This window comes from Mobula birostris, chromosome X, assembly GCF_030028105.1.
Source record: "Mobula birostris isolate sMobBir1 chromosome X, sMobBir1.hap1, whole genome shotgun sequence".
NCBI lineage: Eukaryota > Metazoa > Chordata > Chondrichthyes > Myliobatiformes > Myliobatidae > Mobula > Mobula birostris.
Window position 1 is genome coordinate 40,221,420 of NC_092402.1, and position 22,868 is coordinate 40,244,287.

The 22,868-nt window shown below is 39.7% G+C and overlaps 1 protein-coding gene across 1 annotated transcript; it reads left to right on the forward strand.

The window, feature by feature from the left end:
* Window positions 1-121: 121 nt before the first annotated feature.
* ptges3l (prostaglandin E synthase 3 like) lies at window positions 122-22,599 on the forward strand. Its single transcript, XM_072249660.1, has 8 exons — window positions 122-6,393; window positions 7,705-7,818; window positions 11,873-11,939; window positions 13,640-13,738; window positions 14,582-14,668; window positions 16,458-16,511; window positions 18,960-18,984; window positions 21,266-22,599. Exons 1-7 carry the CDS (start codon window positions 6,371-6,373, stop codon window positions 18,963-18,965), a joined length of 450 nt encoding a protein of 149 aa, XP_072105761.1. The 5' UTR covers window positions 122-6,370; the 3' UTR covers window positions 18,966-18,984; window positions 21,266-22,599.
* The last annotated feature ends 269 nt before the right edge of the window (window positions 22,600-22,868 follow it).

Consider the following 22,868-nt stretch of genomic DNA (forward strand, 5'->3'; position numbering starts at 1 on the left):
ACAGGAATAAACAGTTGATGTTTTGGGCTGAGAGCCTTCATCAGGATGTCTCAGCCAGAAACATCCTGAGTTCCTCCAACGTTTTGGATGTATAATGTAAAGAAAGGCTGCTCACAGCCTAAGATTTTATGACTGGATAAAAACATTTTGGAAACTGCTGGCATTTTCTCACCAGACTCTCCCACCATACCCCCAGCTACCCAACCAATGTCAAGGACTTTGGGCCGATAGCATGAATACAGAAATGAATGGGCTGACTAGCAGAAGAGCAGGAACGTGCTCAAGTTTGCTGGTAGTTAAAACAGAAAGCTGCTTGCAGAGGCTGCACTTACTGTGTTAGAAAACTTAGAAAATAGGTGCAGGAGTAGGCCATTTGGCCCTTCGAGCCTGCACCGCCAGTCAGTATGATCATGGCTGATCATCCAACTCAGAACCCTGTACCAGCCTTCCCTCCATACCCCCTGATTCCTTTAGCCACAAGGGCCATATCTAACTCCCTAGATAGGCAACTGGAACTGTGGCTGGATGTCCTTTGGCTCTTACGGGAGAATGAGGAGGTGACAGATAGGAGCTACAGGGAGGTAGTTATCTCTAGGCTGCTGAGTGACTGTCAGAAGAGGGAAAGGGAATCGGCCAACAGTGCAGGGTACCCCTGTGGCAGTCCCCCTTAATAACACTGGCTTTGGATAGTGTTGAGGGGGAACAAGCTACCAGGGGATAGCTGCAGGGACCAGGTCGTTAGGACTGAGACTGACTCTGTGGTTCAGAAAGGAAGAGGGAAGAGGAGGAGTGCCATAGTGACTGACTGGAGAGAGTCAAGAGAAAGTTCATGAGAATGATCCTGGGAATGAAAGGGTTAATGTATGAGGCGCATTTGATGACTCTGGGCCTGTACTCACTGGAATTTAGAAGAATGAGAGAGATCTCATTGAAACCTATTGAATATTGAAAGACCTATATATAGTGGGTGTGGAGAGGATGTTTTCTATGTTGGGGAATTCTAGGACCAGAAGGCACAGCATCAGAATAGAAGAACGTCACTTTAAAACAGGTGAGGAATATATCTAACCAGAGGGTGGTGAATCTGTGGAATTCTTTGCCACAGATGCTTTATTAGGCAAGTCATTGAGTATATAGGTTCTTGATTAGTAAGGGCATCAAAGGTCATAGGGAGAAGGCAGGAGAATGGGGTTGAGAGGGATAATAAATCAGCCATGATGAAATAGCAGAGCCGACTCGATGGACCAAATGCCTGATTTTGCACCTATGTCTTATGGTCTTATTAACCCTAGAGCAGGAACAGTGACAACTTCCATTTTCACTTCCTTAAAAATATTAAGTCACCCTCAGTGAAAAGTATTCTTGAATTTTTTTGATTTTTTTCCTGAATGCTCCAGTTTCTTCCCACATCTGAAAGGCAAGTTAAGTAGCTGTTTTAACTATTCCTTGGTGTGTATGTGAGTGGTAAAAACTATAGAAAGCCAAAAGGAATGTAGGGAGAGCAAAATGGGATTAGTGTGGTATGGGTATAAAATGGGTACTCAATGGTTAGCATGGACTTGGTGGGCCAAAGGGCCTGTATTCCTGCTGGATGATGCCATGAAAAATCTTGATTTATGCCGTAAAATTATTGGAGTCATTCCCTTTGTTGGGGGAGAGGGGTGGAGGAAACTAACATTGTTTTCCGTAATGCAAAACCTAGATATTTTGATTGTGATTTGTAAATTCCATAAGGGCAAATTTTTGTAACCTGATCTGCCGTAATGTAAATGGTGTCACCTGTACTTGACCTAGCAGCTTTTAGGTGAAGTATTTCCACCACTGTTATGTGAAAGTAAGATTTCTAATTTCATTCCTGACTCCCATTTCTTTTTATATTCTTTCCTTGGAGCCTAGGAGCCTGAAACTAGATTGCATTGATTAAAGGTGAGAAGGAGAGACTTAAAGGGGGCCTGAGGGCTGGCTTCTTAACAGAGGATGGTCAATATATGACATGAACTACCAGATTAAGTCGATAGTGACCCGAGTTAAAAGGAATTTTGCCAGGTTTGTGAATAGGAAAGGTTCAGAGGGATTTGTGCCAAACACAGGTTAACGGGACTAGATCTGGAAGACATCTTGGTCACCATAGAGGAGTTGGGTTGAAGGAAGGGGAACTAGCTGAGAGGATTAGAGAGGTAGAGGCTGCTAATGAAGACAAGCAGCATGGAGAAGCATGGTGCCTAGTCAACAAGATCAGCAGACGGAAGAAGTCCCCATCAGGTCAAATAAGTGATAAAACAGCAGAGGACTGTGTCTAGACTATGGTTTACCCACTTTAAGAACCTGCTGGGAAGCCCTCCAACGATCACAGAAGAAGAAGAGGACATACCCACGATACTAACGCAATTCAACGTCGATGACGGCCCATTCACCATTGAGGAACTGAAGAAGGCCAAATATGCACTCAGACAGGGCAGGAGCGCTGGACCAGATGGGATACCACCAGATGTCCTGAAGAACCGCGACCTGGACGACATCTTGCTGGACACATGTAATACGGCACTGATGAAAGGCGACAAACCAGAACAGTGGTCACTCTCAAACATTATCCCAGTCCCCAAGTCTGGATCCCTCACAAAGACAGATAACTACCGCAGTATCAGCTTGACCTGCATCTTAGCAAAGCTATACAATCGGATGATCTTGAACAGGATTCGCACCGCCATTAACCCTAAGCTAAGATTCAATCAGAATGGTTTTTGGCAGAAGCGTACAATAGTGATGCAAATACTTGCTCTCCGTAGAATCATCGAGGAAGTCAAGGAGAACAACCTACCAGCCGTGCTTACTTACATCGATTTCCGCAAAGCTTTTGACTCCATTCACCGAGGTAAAATGCTGAAGATCCTGAAAGCTTACGGAGTGCCAGACCATCTACTGAGAGCAATAGAGTCCAGTTATACCAAAACCATGGCGAAAGTTATATCACCAGATGGAGAAACAGCAGCTCCTAGCTGGAGTGCTGCAAGGAGACACTCTGGCACCCGACATCTTTATAATTGTCCTTGATTACGCTCTGCGTCAAGCTACCAAAGATCATGACAAGCTTGGTTTTACCATAAAACCAGGACGAACCAAAAGGGTCAGACCAGTTACACTCACAGATCTCAATTTTGCAGATGACATAGTCTTGCTCTCTGACCAGATGGAGGAAGCACAGCAGCTACTGACAAAAGTGGAAATTGAGTGCAATTAAGTTGGACTTCACCTAAACACTAAAAAGATAGAGTACATGGCATTAACTGTGACAAAGGTACTCTCAAGACCGTAAAGAATGGTACCATTAAGAAAGTCTTTGACTACGAGTACCTCGGGTCAAGAATGATGAGTTCGGAGAAGGACATAAAGATATGGAAGGCGCTGGCGTGGAGGGCTATGAACGACATGAAAGAAATCTGGAAGTCGAACCTGACCAGAGGGCCTAAAAAGAGGATCTTCATAGCAGTCATAGAGTCCATTCTCATGTACAGATGCGAGACGTGGACACTCACCAAGACTATGTGAAAGTCTCTAGATGGTTGCTATACACGAATGCTCCGGATGGCTCTTGACGTGAGTTGGCAACAGCACATGACAAACGTCGAGCTCTATAATGACCTACCGATGCTCACCACTAAAATCGAGGCGAGAAGACTGCAACTAGCAGGGCACTGTCTACGCCATCCTGAGCTACCTGCCAGCCTAGTCATCATATAGGAGCCCAAGCATGGGACGATGAACCCTGGGCGCCCTCCCAAGACTATGGTCAACACGCTCCTAGAAGACAGCGACGCGGCTAATGTAGATGAACTGAACACACTGATGAGGGAGAGGGAGAAGTGGAGAGTCCATCATCGTGTCCGACGTCGGCCCCCTAGGCCTGAGTTGACGTAGTAGTAGTAGTAGTAGTAGCTTGTTTCCATGCTGTATGGTTCTCTATGACCTATTATTTCTTAAAAGGTAAAAAGATTTCTATACCCATAGTATTTTTTAATCTCTTTAACAACAAGATTAAAATGATTGGCAAGTCCGGAGTTGAGGTCTGAAGGTCAAATCTGTGATTGGTGAGTCCTGGGTCAAGGCCTGAAGGACAAACCCGTGATCGGTGAGTCCTGAAGACTATACCCAGAAGTCAGTGAAGTCTTGAGGGCAAAGCTGAAGGTCAATGCCCAGAGCTCAGCAAGTCTGGAGGTACTGTAGAAATGTCTTTTTTGAGATTTAGTGCTTTCAAAATGGGGTAGTGGCCAAGTTTTGTGTAATTGGAGGAATATTTCCTCAGTTTTGCATTCCAACTCCCAACCAGCTCTTCCCTGCACCCCACTAAGATAAAAGCCAAAATAAATCAACCTTACTAAATGCCTTTTGTGTATAGGCCTTTGGTTATTTTAATACCTTTAACCAAATCCACTTTCTCCTCTAATTACCTCAAATAATAATTGTAGCATGCTTAAGGAGTGGTGATAAAACATTCTGAAAATCTTATGGTTTTCTATTGGCCAGTTATTCTTTAACTTCTAATTCTTAAGAGACCTGTTCTAAAATTGTGTTACCCGTTATTTCTCTAGTCAAATAAGTTATGATCAGTTCTGTTCCATTATATCTTCTCTTAATAAATGTATAAAGAGTTGAGAATCCTAATTCTACTTTGGTTCATCACTGAGTCCACCAAAGCTGCTGAGTAAATGTGCCTTCCTTTCTGTGCATTGGCAGTCTTCTATTGATCTGCAAGCTATCAGGCACTAAACACTAAAAGGAATTAGTGTGATTATACGGCTTACTAACTCATGCAACTCAAGTGTGTATTTTTTTTAAAGAGAAAATGCTAAGACTGAGGAATTAATGATTCTCACCATTCAAAATATAAAGTTGGCAGATCCACAATGAGCTACCTTGGTGATAGGTGACTCCCACATTTTGAATACTGGATTGTATTATTGGTTTAATGTTCTTACGATCGCAGAAAGCTGATAGTAAATGGAAACCATTAGCAGTTAACTGATAGAAGTGGTTAATGTTTCAGGTCTGTGACTCTAGAACCTGAGAGGTTACCTCTGCTTCTCCTTCCACAGATGCTACTGGACCAGTTGACTGTTTCTAGAATTTTATGTTTTTTATTTATACTTTCACACCACTTACTCTTTTAGACTGGCCAACATCATTTAGCAATTATCCAGATCAATCGCTTCTCAGATTGTTTGTATGTGAACTTTTATCTCACAATGGCAATTGGTTGGTTCAAATCTGCCTTCATGAAACAAAATATAATTTACAATCATGGAAAATTAAAGAAAAAAAGTTATTAATGAAAAGCAGGAACCAGTCAAAGATAGAAAGAAGATGAGCCTTGGCGGGCTTATTCACCAAGCTCATTTGTAAGAGGACTCAGCTATAGGCTGCAGTAAATCAGAAAGGAGAGTAGAAATAAGATCAAAATAAGTACAAAGATGTTTTTGACAATGTTTTTCAACTGATAACTGGTCGGAGGATGTTGCAGTGTGCCAAGATCTGCTATCACCAGAAGGGTGGATGAAAGTTCCCCTTGTGTTTTTCTGAGAGAGTGAGGGATCAGGATGAGGCTGCAAGTTTGAGATGACACAACTGTTGGGAATGTGCATGGGCAGAGCGGGGAAATGGGGAATGAATAGGCCGTCTCAAGCTTAGAGAGCATAAGCAGCCAGCAGGAGAGAGCAAGAATAAAGAAAGGAGAAAGGAATGGGCTAAATAGGAAAGAGGTAGGAAAAGAAGGAGGGAGATGAGAAGATAGGGGCCAAAGGAATTGGGGAAAATGAAGGGACAATATAGTAAAGGAGTCAGGTAGCGAGAGAGATGGGGCATGGGAGGAGAACTAAAGCAAAAATAGAGTTCAAGCAATGCATCCATGTTCATAGTGTGAGTGTAGTCAGAGACGATCTCTGTGGACTTAGTGTTTGTGTGTGTGTGTGTGCCTGTGCGATACATCTATAGTGGTATGAATAAATCACATAACTTAGAAAAAAAAGTCTTTTTTGGTGTTCTTCCTGCTTTGCCTTTGACTTACTAATTAAGTAATTAAGCTTCAATTTGTGCCAAAGATAAACAAGACTGATTGACAGCCTGGACAGGCAAGGGAAAGAGGAAGCCAAGGGAACAGCTGTTGGTAAAAATTGGGCAGTGGAGGCGGAGCAGAGAAGTCTTGACAAAGTGCAGGGTCTAAAACAGTAACGTCCTGCAGGGAAACAACCAGCTAAAAATAGCAGCAGCTGCTTCTGTCCTGCATGCTAGGAACAAACAATCTCAGCAAACTTTTCTGAGCAATCTGCCCCACTTATTTTCCTTTGGAAGTTTTGACGGGAATTTGGGTAAAGTGACTATGTGTGAAGAAGCTGAGTACAGGTAGGTCACGGTGTGAACTGTGTGCACCCACACTTGTCATGAACGTTACAGATTAGTTTTCATCAATGACTAAAACCAAGTGGGTCTTTATTCAATAAGAATGACTTACCCTCCATCTAAAAGTTTAGCATAGTTAATGATGTAGTTCGATGCTTTCAGGCTGTTCACTGAATATACTAGTGAATGGAGATCATGGGAGGTGATCTGTTTGTTTGCTCACTATGTGGTCTTCTAAATGCTTAATATTCCCATTATGGTGCTGGTTTTCCATGTGGCGCCAAAAGTTCCCTGGTTAGTTTCTGAGTTGTTATAAGTTTTCCTTTTCACTCATATTTTTGGGATCTAGATATTGTTGACAAGTCCACTGTTTGCTGTTCAGTGTATTGAGAAGTTGGTGAAGAGATGAGTTCTCCAGTGAAGGTACCGTTAAAATGCATGCAGTAGGGAGTTATCAGTGGCACTCTAGGACAGCCTTCACCATCCTGATTTGAATGAAAGCAATAATGTAAGATCACTAAGCACAATAGTTTCTATTTTGATCCCCTGGCTTGATTGCGTGGCTAAGTGTGGGATATGTCAAACCATGGTATTAGTGACGTACATTTCTGCTGTTGCTGATGGTTCCGAGCACCAGTTTGAGCTAGTAGATTTCACTCTTCCCCCCCGCCCCCCAAATCAATTTATGGACATCTGTTTTAAAGAGAGAAACCCATTCATTACCACATAAAAGGGAATTGTATTACACATTAAAAGAGTCAAAAGGGAAGTATGAGATGAGCTTAACAAGTAACATAAATTGAAAGTGTAACCAAAAGAAGGGTGAGGGCATTTAGGAACCAAAAATAAATTGATCTTGTGGAGGCAGAAGGCTAGGGTGTGTTATTTAATAAATGCTGAGCATTTGGCTTCACTAAGAGAATGCAATTACTGCCACAGTAATGATGGAGGTATCAGAAAAACAGGATAGGATGAAAATAAATAAGCTTGTGGTGTTTAAAACATTTTGTTGTTCAAACTGAAACAAACTGCTGCATTCAGAGACATGTATGCTCTACCCAAAGACAACAATAAGTTTCTAGAATAAACTTTCTCAGTTTTAAAGTTGAGACACAAAGAAGTGATATCTTTAAAGGAATGGTCGAGTACCCACTTCTCCTAATTTTACCCCTAACTTAATTGTTATTTTTCCATGCAAAGCTGTAAAATCAAAAACAAACAGTTGCCTTTTTATTGTTCTGTTTCTAAATGTGAAAATTTAAATTAGCAAATGACTGACTGCTGTTTGATTCACGTATTCTTTTATTTCTTCAGTCAACCAGCAAAAACTCAGTGGTATGATCGCAAGAACTATGTGTTTGTTGAGTTCTGCGTAGAAGATAGTAAGGATGTTTACGTTAAAATTGAAAAATTTAGGCTGATCTTTAGGTAAGAAACCCTGCATTTACCATAACTTATTCATTTCATTGTTATTCATTTAAATCTGCACTGGTGAATAGATATGTGATTATAAAGTTGCCATCAAATAAGACCAGGAGATATAGGAGCAGAATTAGGCCATTTGGCCCATCGAGTCTGCTCCACCATTTCATCATTGCTGATCCATTTTCCCTCTCAACCCCAATCTCCTGCCATCTCTCTGTATCCCTTCACAGCTGCTTGTGGCAATGAATTTCACAGATTCACCACTCTCCGGCAAAAGAAATTCCTCTTCATTTCTGTTCTAAATGGACATCTCTCTATTCCTAGGCTGTGTCCTCTGGTTGTAGACTCCTCCACCATAGGAAACATCCACACTATCAAGGCCTTTCAACATTTAATAGGTTTCAATGAGATCCCCCCACCCATTCTTGGAATTGTATATACAGTGTCAGGAAGTGCATGACCATATACTTCCTGATACTGTATATAAATTCTATAATGTCTTGCAGCATGACTCAATGTGCTTTCTGCTACTAGAAGGAGTGAAATGCTCATTGGTGGGTGATAAAGCCTTTGCAGACTGCCCTTTAGTCAACCTGCATTGATTATGCTTTTCCTCAGTCATAAATACCATTTCAAGGTTCAAGGTTGCTTAATGTCATTTCCTGTAAAGGAGAATGAAATAAGTGTTACTCCAGATCTGATGCAGTACAATAAAACCCACAAAAGATAAAGAACACAATAATGATAAAAAAAGAAATATAAGTACATAAGATAACTTGTATTCATTGATTGTATGCCCATAAAGTGATGCAAGAGACAGGAGTATCTGTACATACTGTAAGGAGACTGACAGGAAATAATAAATTAGGATGGTTGGGGGTGTGGAGGGGTGGGTTAGTGGGTGGAGGGGTTAATCAGCCTTGCTGCTTGAGGAAAGTAACTGTTTTTGAGTCTGGTGGTCCAGGCATGGATGCTATGTAGCCTCCTCCTTTATGGGAATGGGACAAACAGTCCATGAGCAAGGTGGGTGGGATCATTTATGATGTTACTGGCCATTTTCCAGCACGTTTCAATATATATGTCCTTGATGGTGGGTAGGCTGGTACTGGTGCATTGGGCAGTTCTGACTACCCGTTGTAGAGCGTTCCTGTCTGCTGCAGAGCAATTTCCGTACCAAATAGTGACACAGCTTGTCAGGATGCTGTGCATCTGTAGAATGATGTGAGTATAGATGTACGTAGTCCAACTCTCTTCAGCCTCCTCAGAAAGTAGAGGCATTGGTGAGCTTTCCTGATTGCTTATGGTGGGTTCTGGGTTGTGTGAGATGTGAACTCCCAGGAGTTTGAAATTGCTTACAGTTTCCACTGCTGTGCCACGGTTATAAAGAGGGATGTGAGTGAGGCAAGTTCTCCTTGAGATAATAACCATGTTCTTTGTCTTGTTGACATTAAGGAAGAGGTTATTTGCCTGGCACTTAGAAATCGTTTAGAATTATTCATCATTAGGATAAGGGCTTTGCTAGCAAGATCAATGTTTATTGCTCTTCCATAGTTCTTTAGGCTTCCAGCCTGAAATGGGTTAAAAATTCTGTACTCTAATGCAAACAGGACCCAGTTCAATTTTACTGAGTTCTTAAGTTTTATGCAGTTGACTATTTCTCTCTATATGGACTGCATACAATGTTGTGATACTGTGAACTGATGTAAGCCATTTTCTTTTACATGTACTAAATACAGTTTAAGATTTCCATGGATGTACTTAAGTAACTTATCACCAATAGGAGCAGAATTAGGCCATTCAACCCATCTAGAATGTTCCACCATTCCATCATGGCTGACTTATTTTCTCGCTCACTCCCGTTCTCTTACTTTGACACCCTGACTAATCAAGAACCTATACCTTGCTATGATGCAAAATTGTTGCAAATAGCAGACCCATGTGAATTGTTTTCTTCATACTGATCAGAGACTTTCCCCAATATTAATCAAACTGAGGTCCAGTAATATATGGAGATGCAAATTATTGTCTTTTCCCCTCAAAGTACAATACTGTGCAAAAGTCTTAGGCACATATGTATAGCTAGGATGCCTAAGACTTTTGTACAGTACTGTAGTAATTTTATGTGTTGCACTGTACTGCTGTCACACAAAAAAACAAATTTCATGACATGTGTCCAGTGAACCTGATTCTGATACATGTCTCTATTGTGGACTGAGAGTGGAAAGGGGCCAGGGAGAGGAGAATCATGATTGGGAAAAGGGGAAGGGAGAAAGAAGGGGGCGGGAACTAGCAGAGAAACATTCTGTAATGATCGATAAACCACCAATTGCTTGGAATTAAATGACCTTGCCTGGTGTCTCAGGGCTGGGTGTGTCTGCACCCGTACCATCCCTCACCCCTGGCACTCCTTCTGTGCTACCTGTCCCACACCCCTCCCACTGTGCTCCTCCCTCACCATTCCCAACAAACTTTGCTCCTGCCAGATTTACAAACTCACTATTCGGTCCAAATTGACAAATACAGTACTATACAAAAGTCTCAGGCACCCTAACTATATATATATGTGCCTAAGTCTTTTATACAGTACTGCATTCAACTTTTCCTGGTTGATGGGGAACAGCAAGGAGAGAACATAATGGGTGAATTACAGAATGTATTTAACACTATTCTTGACATTTTGAATGAGCAACATTTAAAAATCAATACAATGTACAGTATTTTGCATTTCCACCATTCAAAAGAAACATCTACACTGCCGCTAATCTCTTGACTTGCTCTTCAGAATGAAATAATGCAAATAAAGCACCTATTGGAATTGCCTGAAAGATGAGGAGCTCACTAATTTCAGCATTACCCAGAAAGTCTGATGTATCCAGTAATATCCACAATACACAATCCTTTCTCAGTGGAAAATATATTAACTTAGTTAAAATATTTTATCTTAACTGCAGCCAAGTGGAATTTTTCCAGTTATAGATTCATCGATTCTGTTTCAGATTTGTCTTTATTCCCTGGAGTGTAGGAGAATGAGAGAAGATTTGTTAGAAGTGTACAAAATTATGCAGGGCGTAGATAGGGTAAATGCAAGCAGACTTTTTCCACTGAGCTTGGATGAGACCAGAACAAGAGGTCATAGGTTAAGGGTGAAAGGTGAAATATTTAAGGGGAATATGAGGGGGAACTTCTTCACTCAGAGTGTGGAACAAGCTGCCAGTGGGAGTGGTGGATGCGGGGTTCATTTTAACATACAAGTACATGGATGGGAGGGGTATGAAGGGTGTGGTCCAGCTGTGGGTCAATGAGACAAGGCAAAATAATGGTTTGATATGGACTAGATGGGCTGAAGAGCCTGTTTCTGTGCTGTAGTGATCTATGTCATTATATGGAACAGCTGGAATGTAATACAGACAGAGGACATTTAAGCTAATTGCTTAGTACTTCTTAAACGTAGTTCATTGGTCACATGTACAGCTGAGATGAGAATAGTCTGGCATTGAAACATTGGCTGGACAATCCTAAATTTCCAAAGACTATGCAGCAGAATAGGGATTAAAAACAGTTGTGCTTATTTTGATCTTTGAGGTGAAACATTTTGTTTCTGTCAGGCATCCCATTCAAGACTCCGTAATTGTAACATGAATGAATGGATATATTGGAGAGTGTTTTTATTTATTGTTTCAGGATCTGGGCAAGGCTTGCAATTGTTGCCCATCCCTAATTGCCCTTTGGAGAGCATTTAACTCGACCACATTGGTGGATCTGGAGTGACGTAGGCCAGACTAGAGAAAGACAATAGATTTCTTACCCCAAAGGACTTCAGAAAACTGCAAGAATTTTTTTGCTCGTGGCAGTAAACATTGACACTTAGTCTGCAATGCTGAATGGGTGATGGATCAGCTACCCCTTCTGATTATCTACCAGCATCCAGCACCTTCTAAGCACTATTGGCCCGAGGCAAATTTCTAATATAAATCCTGTAAATGCAAGTCATTATCTTGATAGTTGAGGCATAATGAACTGATGTAATGATAACTTCTTTTCATTTTAAATTCAACAGTTGCAGAACAGCAGATAATACCAAACTATACAATAACATTGAATTGTATAGCAAAGTGGAGCCAAATGTAAGTATGCGCTTTGAATGATTGACAGTGCCTAGGCATGTGTTCAGTGGCAAACTCTCATTATGCCCAGCACCATGAGAAAGGTATTGATTTTACACAATATTTAAAGTGGGAAGCTGAAAGATAGACCAAAATAATATTGGCCTAGTGTCTGAAGACCTTGTCTGGTGTAGTGTGAAGCAACACAATCCAAAGGGTTCAATTTTAAATCTTTGTCACTGCTGAGTCAGCTGACTTTTATACTGGGCAGCTGGTGAGCTGATGCAATTGATTTTATTTCCTCTGAGCTAATGTGAAAAATGACCAGCTTTTCTAAGCCTGATATTCATCCCTGATGAAGATGGCAGAGTTTGTCATCGAAACGTCGGTTAAAAATCAATACCTGTATCCCACTGGAATCCTGAGCCGAGTTTATTTGTTTTCTAAGCCTCTTCAGCAAAGAACTCCTTGCCTCCTCTTGCTCTCATTTCTTCAAATTTCATTTTTCGATTGTTCTAAAATTATATTGCTTAAATGTTCCCTCTTCTATGGGAGCCCATCACCGCTCCTTCTAATCCCTGACTATTTGTAATGGCCTCTTTAGTGATTTCATCATTAAACTTGCCTCCTTCAATTATACCATTTTACCTCTCACTATGAACATCTTCAGTTCCACTTCCGTCTGCTGCTTAAAGACTTCCTCCTCTTCTTTGCCTTGCTTCTCTGATTCTCACAACCATGATATCTAATTCCTAACTGCTTTGCATTTGTCCCGCCATTCTATATCTGCTGATTCACCCAAATATCCCTTGTTTAACCATTTGAAAGCCTTCTGGCCCTGTGAAAACCTTGCTCTCTTTCAGTTCCACCCCGTCCCTGAAATGAGTCCCTTCTCCATTTCCTAAAGTTCAAGATGCTTTGTATCAATCTGTAGCTAAGCTAAACCTTAAACAATCTGGTATTAACTGGATATCATCTACCATTAATTATCACTAGATTAAATTATCGCTAAATTCAAGTTTATCTTGAAGATTAGTTGAAATATTGAGAGGATATTTGCAGCTCATCAATAGGATTACAAGAAGTTGGCCTCTTTACTAAATCCATGGTGCCTTTAAGCATGCAGCTTGGGCAGTAATACAAGTTAAGAGCCTGATGCCAGTTGAAATTCTCCATTGAAAAATTAATCCACAAAGTGTGGAGCAGGTGTTGGTATCTTTACCAGCCCCCACCATCATGAGCTTCAAATATTTTTCCAAAACTCCTGATGGAAAGTTGTGGTGATCCAGTTTTGCAGGAGCCATGCTTGGCCACTACCTCTTGTCCCGTCTTTGCCATAAGTTCTCAGTCCCCTTCCTAGGACAGACATAAAGGTCATTGCTGATGAGGCTGGCAGGTTCCTTGACATCTGTGCTCCGATGAGCTGACTGGAGATGCAACCAGGATTGGTAGTTCTTGCTGAGTATTTCAAAGTATCTCATCGATGTGTGGGTCCTTAGTTTAGAAAACTGTTAATCAGACAGCTCGTGAGTCTGATCCTAAAAATGTCACTAAGTATCGAAGTGCAAAGCTAAATTTTGCTTTTGAATATGGGTTACTTAGAGAAAAAGACAGCATATTATGCCATCATTAAATAGCGCATAACTTGCTGCTTTACTGCATTAGAAGCTAAGACATCTTTTTCGCCTTTGTCATTGTTTTGTTCTTCTTCCAACCAATAGGATTCAAGGCACAAACGCTCCGATAGGTCTATTACCCTATTCATGAGGAAAATCGAAGGTAAAAAAGCTTGGCCAAGGTTAACAAAAGACAAAACCAAGGTATGGTTACAGATTAATTAAGTGAATGAATTGCTAATGACTGAGAGCATCGTTCCTGATGTTATAAAATCTATGGAAGATTGAAGGCATTGCAGTGTCTTTAGTCATTCCTGTGCAGTCTTCCATCATAATTATAAGATGCCTAATGCCTGTTCCCCAACCCGACTAACCAGGCTCAGCAAAAGCTGCTCAGAATGTTCAAGCAACAGTTCTCATTGAGAACTATGATTTTGAGAGCTTGGAGATTGTGCTTTTAAGTTTGGCTTTGGAGTAATGCAATTATTGTGGGTGAAAATTCCAAAATTTGTTGCATTTTTGATAGATTCTTGATTAGTCAGGGCATTAAGGGATATAGGGAGAAGGTAGGAGATTGGAGCCGGGGGGAAAATGGATCAGCCATGATGAAATGGCGGAGCAGACTCGATGGGTCAAATGACCTAATTCTGCTCCTATATCTTATGGTCTTATAATTCTTGCCTGTTAGGATTTCTTGCTGCTCCCTTTTTGTGTGTACTTTCATTTGTCATTGTAGTAATAGTAAAGTGATTTGGTGCATGTTAGCTCAGTGTTAATATAAAGGACCCACTTATCATAACGGAAAGCAAATTTTGCAATTCTGTTGCATGTCAGAGTGCCCAGCCCAGGATCACAAATTGGAAACTTAAACCATTTTCATTGTTGAGGATCAACTAGATGATTTGTTTTCATAATCAATCTTTATTTCAATAAATACCCATTTTCCAAAGGTAAAATGGTAACCCATGAACAGGATGTCTTGTTTTGCTAATGTTTATAGAACAGGCTGTAAAATCATACTAACCTCTGTCTGTTTCTCTCTCACAGCACGCTTGGTTAGTTGTGGACTTTGATAACTGGAGAGATTGGCACGATGATGATGAGCAGATGATTGACTTGGAACACTATGCAAATGCAAGTTGAACCCCTGCAACACTATTAGCTTGTGTTAGAGACCTTTAACTCACTTGTCGTGCAAAATAATAACAAATATATTGTAGAACCTCCATAATTTAAGATAGGCTGCTTGGGTAGGATGATTTTCTTACATGTCATTGTAACTATTGAACTGACCATTAACTCCTTTAGTCAAATTTGTTATTTTAATTTCATTTAGTGGTTCTTAAATACTCATCACTATATCACTACCTGTCACTAGCAGACTTGCCCAATCATGTAGCATGATTCTCAGAAAGCTACACTTACATTTCCCCATTACTGACATGTTTTTTGTAAAGCAAACACCAGGTATACTGGAATACCATTTAAACCTTGCATGTTCTGCATCCTTCCCTCAACTCTGTCCCTGATGAAGTTTGTGCTCAGTTTACTGTTAGAACAGCCAGTATAACAACATTTTTCCCTTGACATTAAAATAAAACTCATTTTTCTACATTCCCTATAGTTAAATCGTTGAATTCCCTTCTGATTATTATTTTTTTAAATTAGTATGTGTACTTCTTCATCATAATGCACCCCATTAAGTACTTTGGAAAATAAGATAACAGATGAATAAAATAATACAAAGTAGGCTGTTACTAATCAATTCCCTTGTGAATTTGATCTGTGTTACTGCTAAAGGCTGACAGACTGTCATTTGACACCTCTTTCTCACTAACACATTTTCTCTCTTGTTTTTGTCAGGCTGTGATAGGGCGAGGTGCATGAGGTTGTAATTTGCACGGTGGGCGAGAGAAGGAGATGCAAGGGTATACTGCTTTATTAGGAATTGGCCAGACTTGTGTTTGGAATATTTGGCCCCATAACAAAGGAAAGATGTGCTGTCCCTGGAGAGGGTCCAGAGGAGGTTTACAAGAATGATCCTAGGAATGAAAGGTTTAGCGTAGGAGGAGCATTTAACAGCTCCGGGCCTGTACTCAATGTTAAGAAAAATGAGGGGGGATCTCACTGAAACTTGATGAATACTGAAAGGCCTGGATTCAGTGGACATGAAGAAGACATTTCCATTAGTAGGAGGGTTGAGGATTCAAGGGCACAGCCTCAGAATGAAAGTAAGTTTTTTTTAGAATTGAGATGAGAAGGAATATCTTCAGGCAGAGCGTGAATTTATGGAATTTGTTACTACAGGGTGATGGATGTCAAGTATTTAAGGCAGAAATTAATAAGTTCTTAATTGGTAAAGGGTTAAGGGTTATGCGAGAAAGCAGGAGAAAGAAATGGGTGAGGTTGAATGGCAGAATAGTCCTGATGGGCTCAATGTCCTACTTCTACTCCTATATCTTATAGGAGGAAATGCAGTTGGAGAGTGGTGGGTGTGTTGTATCTTGAGGGAGTTAAATTTTCTCAAGGAGCATCCCTGACGGTGGTTCAAGAAGAATAACTTCCCTTCAAGTTGTACAAAAGCAGGCCACACAGGATCTTATGGGGTATGAATAAAAATCAGACAAATGGTGTCCAGCTGTGTAAGCTCCATCCTTTATGCACTAAACTCAGAATACTTGAAGGGGAAATCCCAGACTTCACTCCAATTTTCCATCTTGCGTTGTCAGATTTTGAACATTACACAGGCATGTACGATTTTTATCTACAGTACCAGGATGTAAACTTTTTACCATATTATCTATAAAACGTATTTTAAAATCATCATTATTTGCTCTTTTAGTGAGGAAACATGTTTAATTTCAAGAGGTTGTACATCAGGACCTTGCAATTTTTTCACTCAGCTTAATTTTTTATTTTTCAGATGTTGAAAGATCTAAAGGACACTGGGCCGCCTCCTACAATGGATGATCTAGATGTAAATATTCAATCATAGTGAAAATGTTATTAATTGACACAGATCAATTAACCTTAATTTGAAGTTTACTTTGCTAGCCAAAGTCCGGCAAGGAGAAAGTCTCTCTATATACATTGCCAACAGTAGAAGCCAAGGACAGACTTCCTTTCCCAAGTGCTTTTGGGTCACATAGACAGTGTATGTAGGAGAACTGGACAGGAATAAATGTAAATGCATCAGCCTCTAGTGCAGGAACTGGAAAATGTAGTCTGGCATTCTCAGCTATTAGACATCTTAAACAGCTTTTATGGAGAGAGAATAAATAAGACAACTATTTTTGGGTAGCAACATGCACAAATGCTGAGGGAACTCAGCAGGTCAGGCAGCATCTATGCAAGGGAACAAAGGGGGGTGGGGAAGGAGGACAAGATAGAAAGTGATAAGTGAAGCCAGGTGAATGGCGGAGGGTGGGATGGAGCAAGAAACTGGGAGGTGATAGATGAAAATGGTAAAAGCTGAAGAAGAAGGAATCTGATTGAACAAGAGAGTGTATCATGGGAGAAGGGGAAGGAGGAGGAGCCCCAGGGGGAGGAGATAGGCAGGTGAAGAGAAGAGGTGTGTTGCTCTGCATTTCCAGCATCTTTAGAATCTCTTGTGTTTATATTGTTGGGTTGGGTAGCTCTTCGTTGATAAATGCTCATCAAAAACCCCAAGAACATCTTATGCCTAGTGACTGGAAGAGTGTAGGGAGATGAATTGGTTTGCCACCTACACCTTTATTTGTGTGTTGCAGGCAAATGACTGGTCATTTTGAAGTTCTAGTTGCAGTGTTATCTGTGCTTGATTACATTAAATAGAAACAAAATTCCCTTGTGGTGAAAATGGAACTAATAATCACATTCCCATAACAAGTTGTGAAGCTGAAATCAATAAATTTCATAATTTGTAGGCTGGCATCCTATAATGTACAAATGTGATTTATTAACAAACTTGGTGTGTCTTGTACAGTATATATTTGGCATTTTAGTTTGTTCTGACGTTCCAGAGCAAGAATAACAGTGGGAGTGGATTGATTATAAATGTATTGGCATTGTACATATCCTAAAAGTGCTCTTGGTCGATTCAAATTGAGGCAGAATCTGACAAGCAATCATTATAAGAGTGCATTATAATTGACAATGGAACTAAAATGTTTATTTTAGTCATTTTCTAAAGTATTCTGTTAATTATCCTGCATTTACTTTGCCACTCTGCTGGAAACCTCCCACATTCGGAAGCACTTCAACAATTGTCCAGCAATTATCACTGCAGCTTGTTGTTCTGCACAACTACCAGCCAGAAAAAATAATAGATAAATACTGATTAACGCCTTGTGGAATTAATTGATGTCACACCCATGTCTGATCCAACTACTTGGAAAGGAACAGAAAGGCTATTTAAAAGCGCAAACACGAGAAAATCTGCCGATGCTGGAAATTCAAGCAACACACACGAAATGCTGGTGAACGCAGCAGGCCAGGCAGCATCTATAGGAAGAAGTACAGTCGGCGTTTCGGGCTAAGACCCTTCATCAGGACTATTTGAATGGTTTGGGTGTTCTTTCTCTACCTCAATAAAATATTAAGACATTATAAAGCAGCTGGCCCAGACAGTGTAGGTGTAATGGATAGAGATCCATGTGGTTTTAAAGCTTTCATACACCAGTTGATGCCTTGCTTCCGTTGCCCCTGCAAAATAAAATGAAGTCTCTGAACTTAAAGGTATATCTGGCTGTTTGTTTAAGTTCCTGCTGTCATAGCATCTGCTGACTGCTTGGGTCTTGTGGACAAGATATAACTCTAATTTGCATAAATGCATAAGACCGCTGCCTGACATAGAGAGAGATCTCATTGGATGAAAAGTTGGGTGCTTTCAAATCATATCCAATGCCAGATAGATGTGTGCTTCCACTGCTCAATTTCAGCTGTTTTCTGTTGACTGCCAGTTCCCATCGGATTTCAGATGAGGAGTTAAAATTTCAAAGTTCCAAGTAAATTTATTATTTAAGTACGTATATGTCAGCATATACTACATGCAGATTCATTTTCTTGCAGGCATTGACACTAGAACAAAGAAATACATTAGAATCAATTAAAAAAAAAATTATACACAAGGACGGACAAACAAACATGGAACCCTTCCAGGAAGTTGTGATAATTTCTCAGAGAATAAATTTTTGTAATAATGTCATTGATTCTTTGAAACTTTTGATTGCTTGGACTCTCTGCACAGAGGAATAGGCTGTACCAAAGTACTCATAATGCATTTCATTTAGCCCTTTTAAATTACAAAGTTTTGCTTTGCAAAATATTTCTAAGAACATATCCCTTTTGCAAATTGAGATATGATGGTACATTTTTGACTTTTATTTGCATGCACAATGTTGTCTGTTTGTTACACACTAATTTTACCTAATTTCTCTCTTTCTAGGATTAGCTTCAGGATTGTGTCGAAGGTATGTTTAAAAAAAACAGTTGCTAGTGTGAATGACACAGGATTTGCAACAATACTTCGAGATAAAATGTATGTAGTTACAGTGCCACGTCTACGTGAGCAGCGTGCACCAAGCCATTATTTTGTGTGTACTCACAAGGTTGACCAAGTTCACTAGGAGCATTGATAAATGTCAGACAATCTCCAGAGCCCTGTTCTATGGCATCTGGTGTATCCTGTTTGCTATGAGAAGGACTCTATCTTATATTTTGTAATGGCAAGCAGTGAAATACCAACAGTTGGTGTATGGCTGGAGTTGGGATTGGGAACACTGAGGTCCAGAATATGGGCCAGGTGTGTAGGGACCCAAGTTCAGCAGTGAGGACAGATCTTGTGCACAGGTTTGGAGGGTCAGGAATAAGAGCAGCTTTGTGGCTAAAATCGAGGTCTAGAGTGCTTGATATATATCAGCTTATTTTGACAAGCTGAACCTTGCATTAAGACAAAACTCTATGGAGAGATCGGAGGCTGCGGCCTGAGTGGAGTTTGTTGTTTCTCTGTTATTACCTGCATGACGTCCACTAATGAATAATGAGGATTTGGTGGAAATGTATACGCTGGGAAAAAGGGAAAACTTGAAAGGATGCACATATAGGGAAGTTGTATAATATTAATAGTAAAAATGCATAAACATAGCAAAAAGACCAGGAATTCGTCCTCCATCTCAAACATGCAAATACCAGTTTTTGTGCATTTAGTCCTTCTGAAGTTCAATATAGTATAACATGCAACCTTAATTATATTGCAGCTAGCAACTGTGAACCAATTTTTTAAAAACTTTTTTAGTTTGAATGAAGATTTGCAGACAGAAAATGCATTGTCAGTTTGTGTCCCCTCAAAGTGTAGAATGATAATCTGAAATTTATTTTCATGTATATTTTACCAAATATAATGACAGCATGTGTTAAATCTTAACAGGTGCTGTTCATACCTCTCCTGACTTATTCAGTCAATGGATCTCTTACTGCTTGGGTGACAGGCAGATGAAAGGCTAGCAATTTGAGTTGTAAGGTATTGTAAATGGGAGCTGGTTGTTGCTGTCTTTGATAGAAGCTTGTGCAATAACCTAACAGATAGAATAGTGATTTTATGAAGTATGTGCATATCTGTTCCATTCAGAAGGCACACCAATTTGTATATCTGAAATTTAAGAACTATTTTTTGTTTTGTATTAGTACAAACAATAAGCTTAGAAGCCCCTTGAATGAAATAATCATTTACATGCTGAACATTGGGAAGTTGACAAGGCACCTATAACCAGTGGAGTGGTCAAAGTACAAATGTATATTAAGTAATCAAAATCAAGAAGTCCATTAAAATGCACTGTAACCATCATGACTGCTAAGGCCCCAGGAGGAGGAAGAATGCTATTTCTATCATGCTTCCTGGTGCACCAGACGAAATAAAATCAAAGTTCAAAGTACGTTTATTATCAAAGTACATAGATATCACCATATAAAATCCTGAAGTTCATTTTCTTGCAGGTATTCACAGTACAACAAAGAAATACAATAACATCAGTGAAAAACTACACACAAAGTCTGACAAACAACCACTGTCCAAAAGAAGACAATCTGTGCAAACACAATAATAACCATAATAATAAATAAGTAAATAAATAACTGATAACATAAGTTGTAGAGTCCTTGAAAGTTGTGGAATCAGTTCAGAGTTGAGGTAAATGAAGTTATTCATGCTGGTTTAGAAGCCTGATGGTTGAAGGACAATAATTGTTCCTGAACCTGGTGGCGTGGGATCTAAGGCTCCCCTACCTCCTCCTGATGGCAGCAGAATGAGAGGGGAGCATTGTCTGGATGGTGGGGATCGCTGATGATGGTTGCTGCTTTTTTTGTGGCAGTACTCTTTGTGGATGTGCTCAATGGTGGGGAAGGCTTTGCCTATGGTGGACTGGGCTCTATCCACCATTTTCTGTAGGCCTTTCCGTTCTCGAACATTAGTGTTTCATACAGAAAAATCAAAATATTGACTTGTTATGCTTGGCTGTATAAATAGTAAAAATCTTAGTTCTTTTCCCACTTGCCTCAATTTAAAATAAACTTTCACCTGGCAATTCTGAAAAATTACATTAAGGAACATGAAATGATCAATTATTAGAGATTTAACAGTTTGTTGACAAAATAATTCTGAACACACAAAGAAAATTAATTTCAGGATGTGTATTGTATACATTTCTCTGACACTAAATTGAACCTATTGATTTATTTCCAAACTACCTCCTCTAGGTTTAAAGCCAGGACACCAACAGCGCAAAACTGGAAGATGCCACAAGAGCTGTCAGAACAACCGATTTTGTATTTTTTTTAATCATTTAGAAAACGTATTCTTATAATGGTAACTGCTGAAGATTGGCAAATTGTCTAATGTTTATTTTAATTGAAGCATTGACCGTATTTGAGGTATGAAATAAAACTGTGATCTCCAGACTATTCAGTACATGCTCGTAAATTATGACCAGGATTATACTATACTGTCTAATAAAGAAACGGATGAAAGACAAAACCCACTTGGTGAAAAAGAACGTTCTTCAAAGCCTCTTCCAATGCAAAACAAACTGACTAAGAAACACTTGCTAATAGTTTTTGGAATAGTAATCCCTGCTAACCCTTGCTGATGTGTCTTACCCCAACTGTCATTTTGTCTTCCATCAAGGTTTTTCTTTCCTCTTGTTTCCCCCTCTTGTTTCAGCCTGTTAATCCTGTCACTTTAGAATATTAACTGTCAAACATTTCAGCGTTAAGGCAAGGTCTCTCTAATGGACACATTGCCACGTCTGTTGAGTTGAGTTAGTGCTTCGGCTGTATTCTTCCAACCGGTGCATTTATGATCATGATTTCTACTCCAGTAGTTACTCTGCTGTTTACACATCCTTGCTTCTACTTGATGGTAGCATTGTATTTCTCACATTTTTGACCCATTGCAAACTGATTACCGATGCTCTACAGGCAATTTGCTATGTTTTTAAATGGCCTCTTTTAATAGGTGTTATCTCCCATAATTTTTTAATTCCTTTTCCAGAACATCTATCTTGTTTTAAATTGTGGCAATAAAAATGAAACAGCTGTGTCCCCTTTTTATGGTTTGGCTTGCTGTTCAATGTGTTTGTTTTAATTCAGCTATTCCTTCTCGTATTGAAACTGAAAGGCAACAAACAAATGTAAAATGTTGGCTACAGAGATGGCTTTTATTGAGGATATTTGATACATTGCTGGTTACTGATGCATGATTGAAGTTTATGAGAAGAGTTTAAAAACTTCTGTTTTGTGCATATTCAGCTAAAATCTGTTTATTCTTGACCTTGTAACCTAGCAGAATATTGGCACCATTTGAAGTGAACAGGAATTTTAAGCCCTCGAATTTGAAAAGACCTGTACATCTGCATGGCAGCACTGGAATGGATCCCAGATGTGCTGGTATATTGCTTGTCTCCAATTTAAAGAATTGTTTGTGACTTTAAGGCTTTACTAATGGAAAAGAGATTATAATACCCAGGGTATTGATTAAAGCTCTTGCATTGGATGGCAGCAATGTTGAAATAAAGAGGAAGAATAAAATCTGAAAAGCAAAATTCCAATAATGGTCTTTGAATAGCTATGATACACTAGAGACACCACTACTCCTAGCAGATTTTGTCTTTTAAATTTATTCTAGCCAAAAATCAGAAAGTAAAACAAATGAATTCCACATATTCAAAAATACTGACATTTTCTGAAACAGAATTTCTCACAACCACAATAATTTTGTGCAAAGGTTACAGTCTGCAAGTTGCTTAAAGCCTGAACTGACTCCAAAACAAATGATTGCTCCAGAGTCCAGTTGGACCCTGTA

Coding starts and splice junctions, on each gene's coding strand:
- ptges3l (XM_072249660.1), top strand. CDS start 6,371: ATGTGTGAAGAAGCTGAGTACAG. Junction 7,819..11,872: donor AAATTTAGGCTGATCTTTAG/GTAAGAAACCCT, acceptor TAAATTCAACAG/TTGCAGAACAGCAGATAATA. Junction 11,940..13,639: donor ATAGCAAAGTGGAGCCAAAT/GTAAGTATGCGC, acceptor TCCAACCAATAG/GATTCAAGGCACAAACGCTC.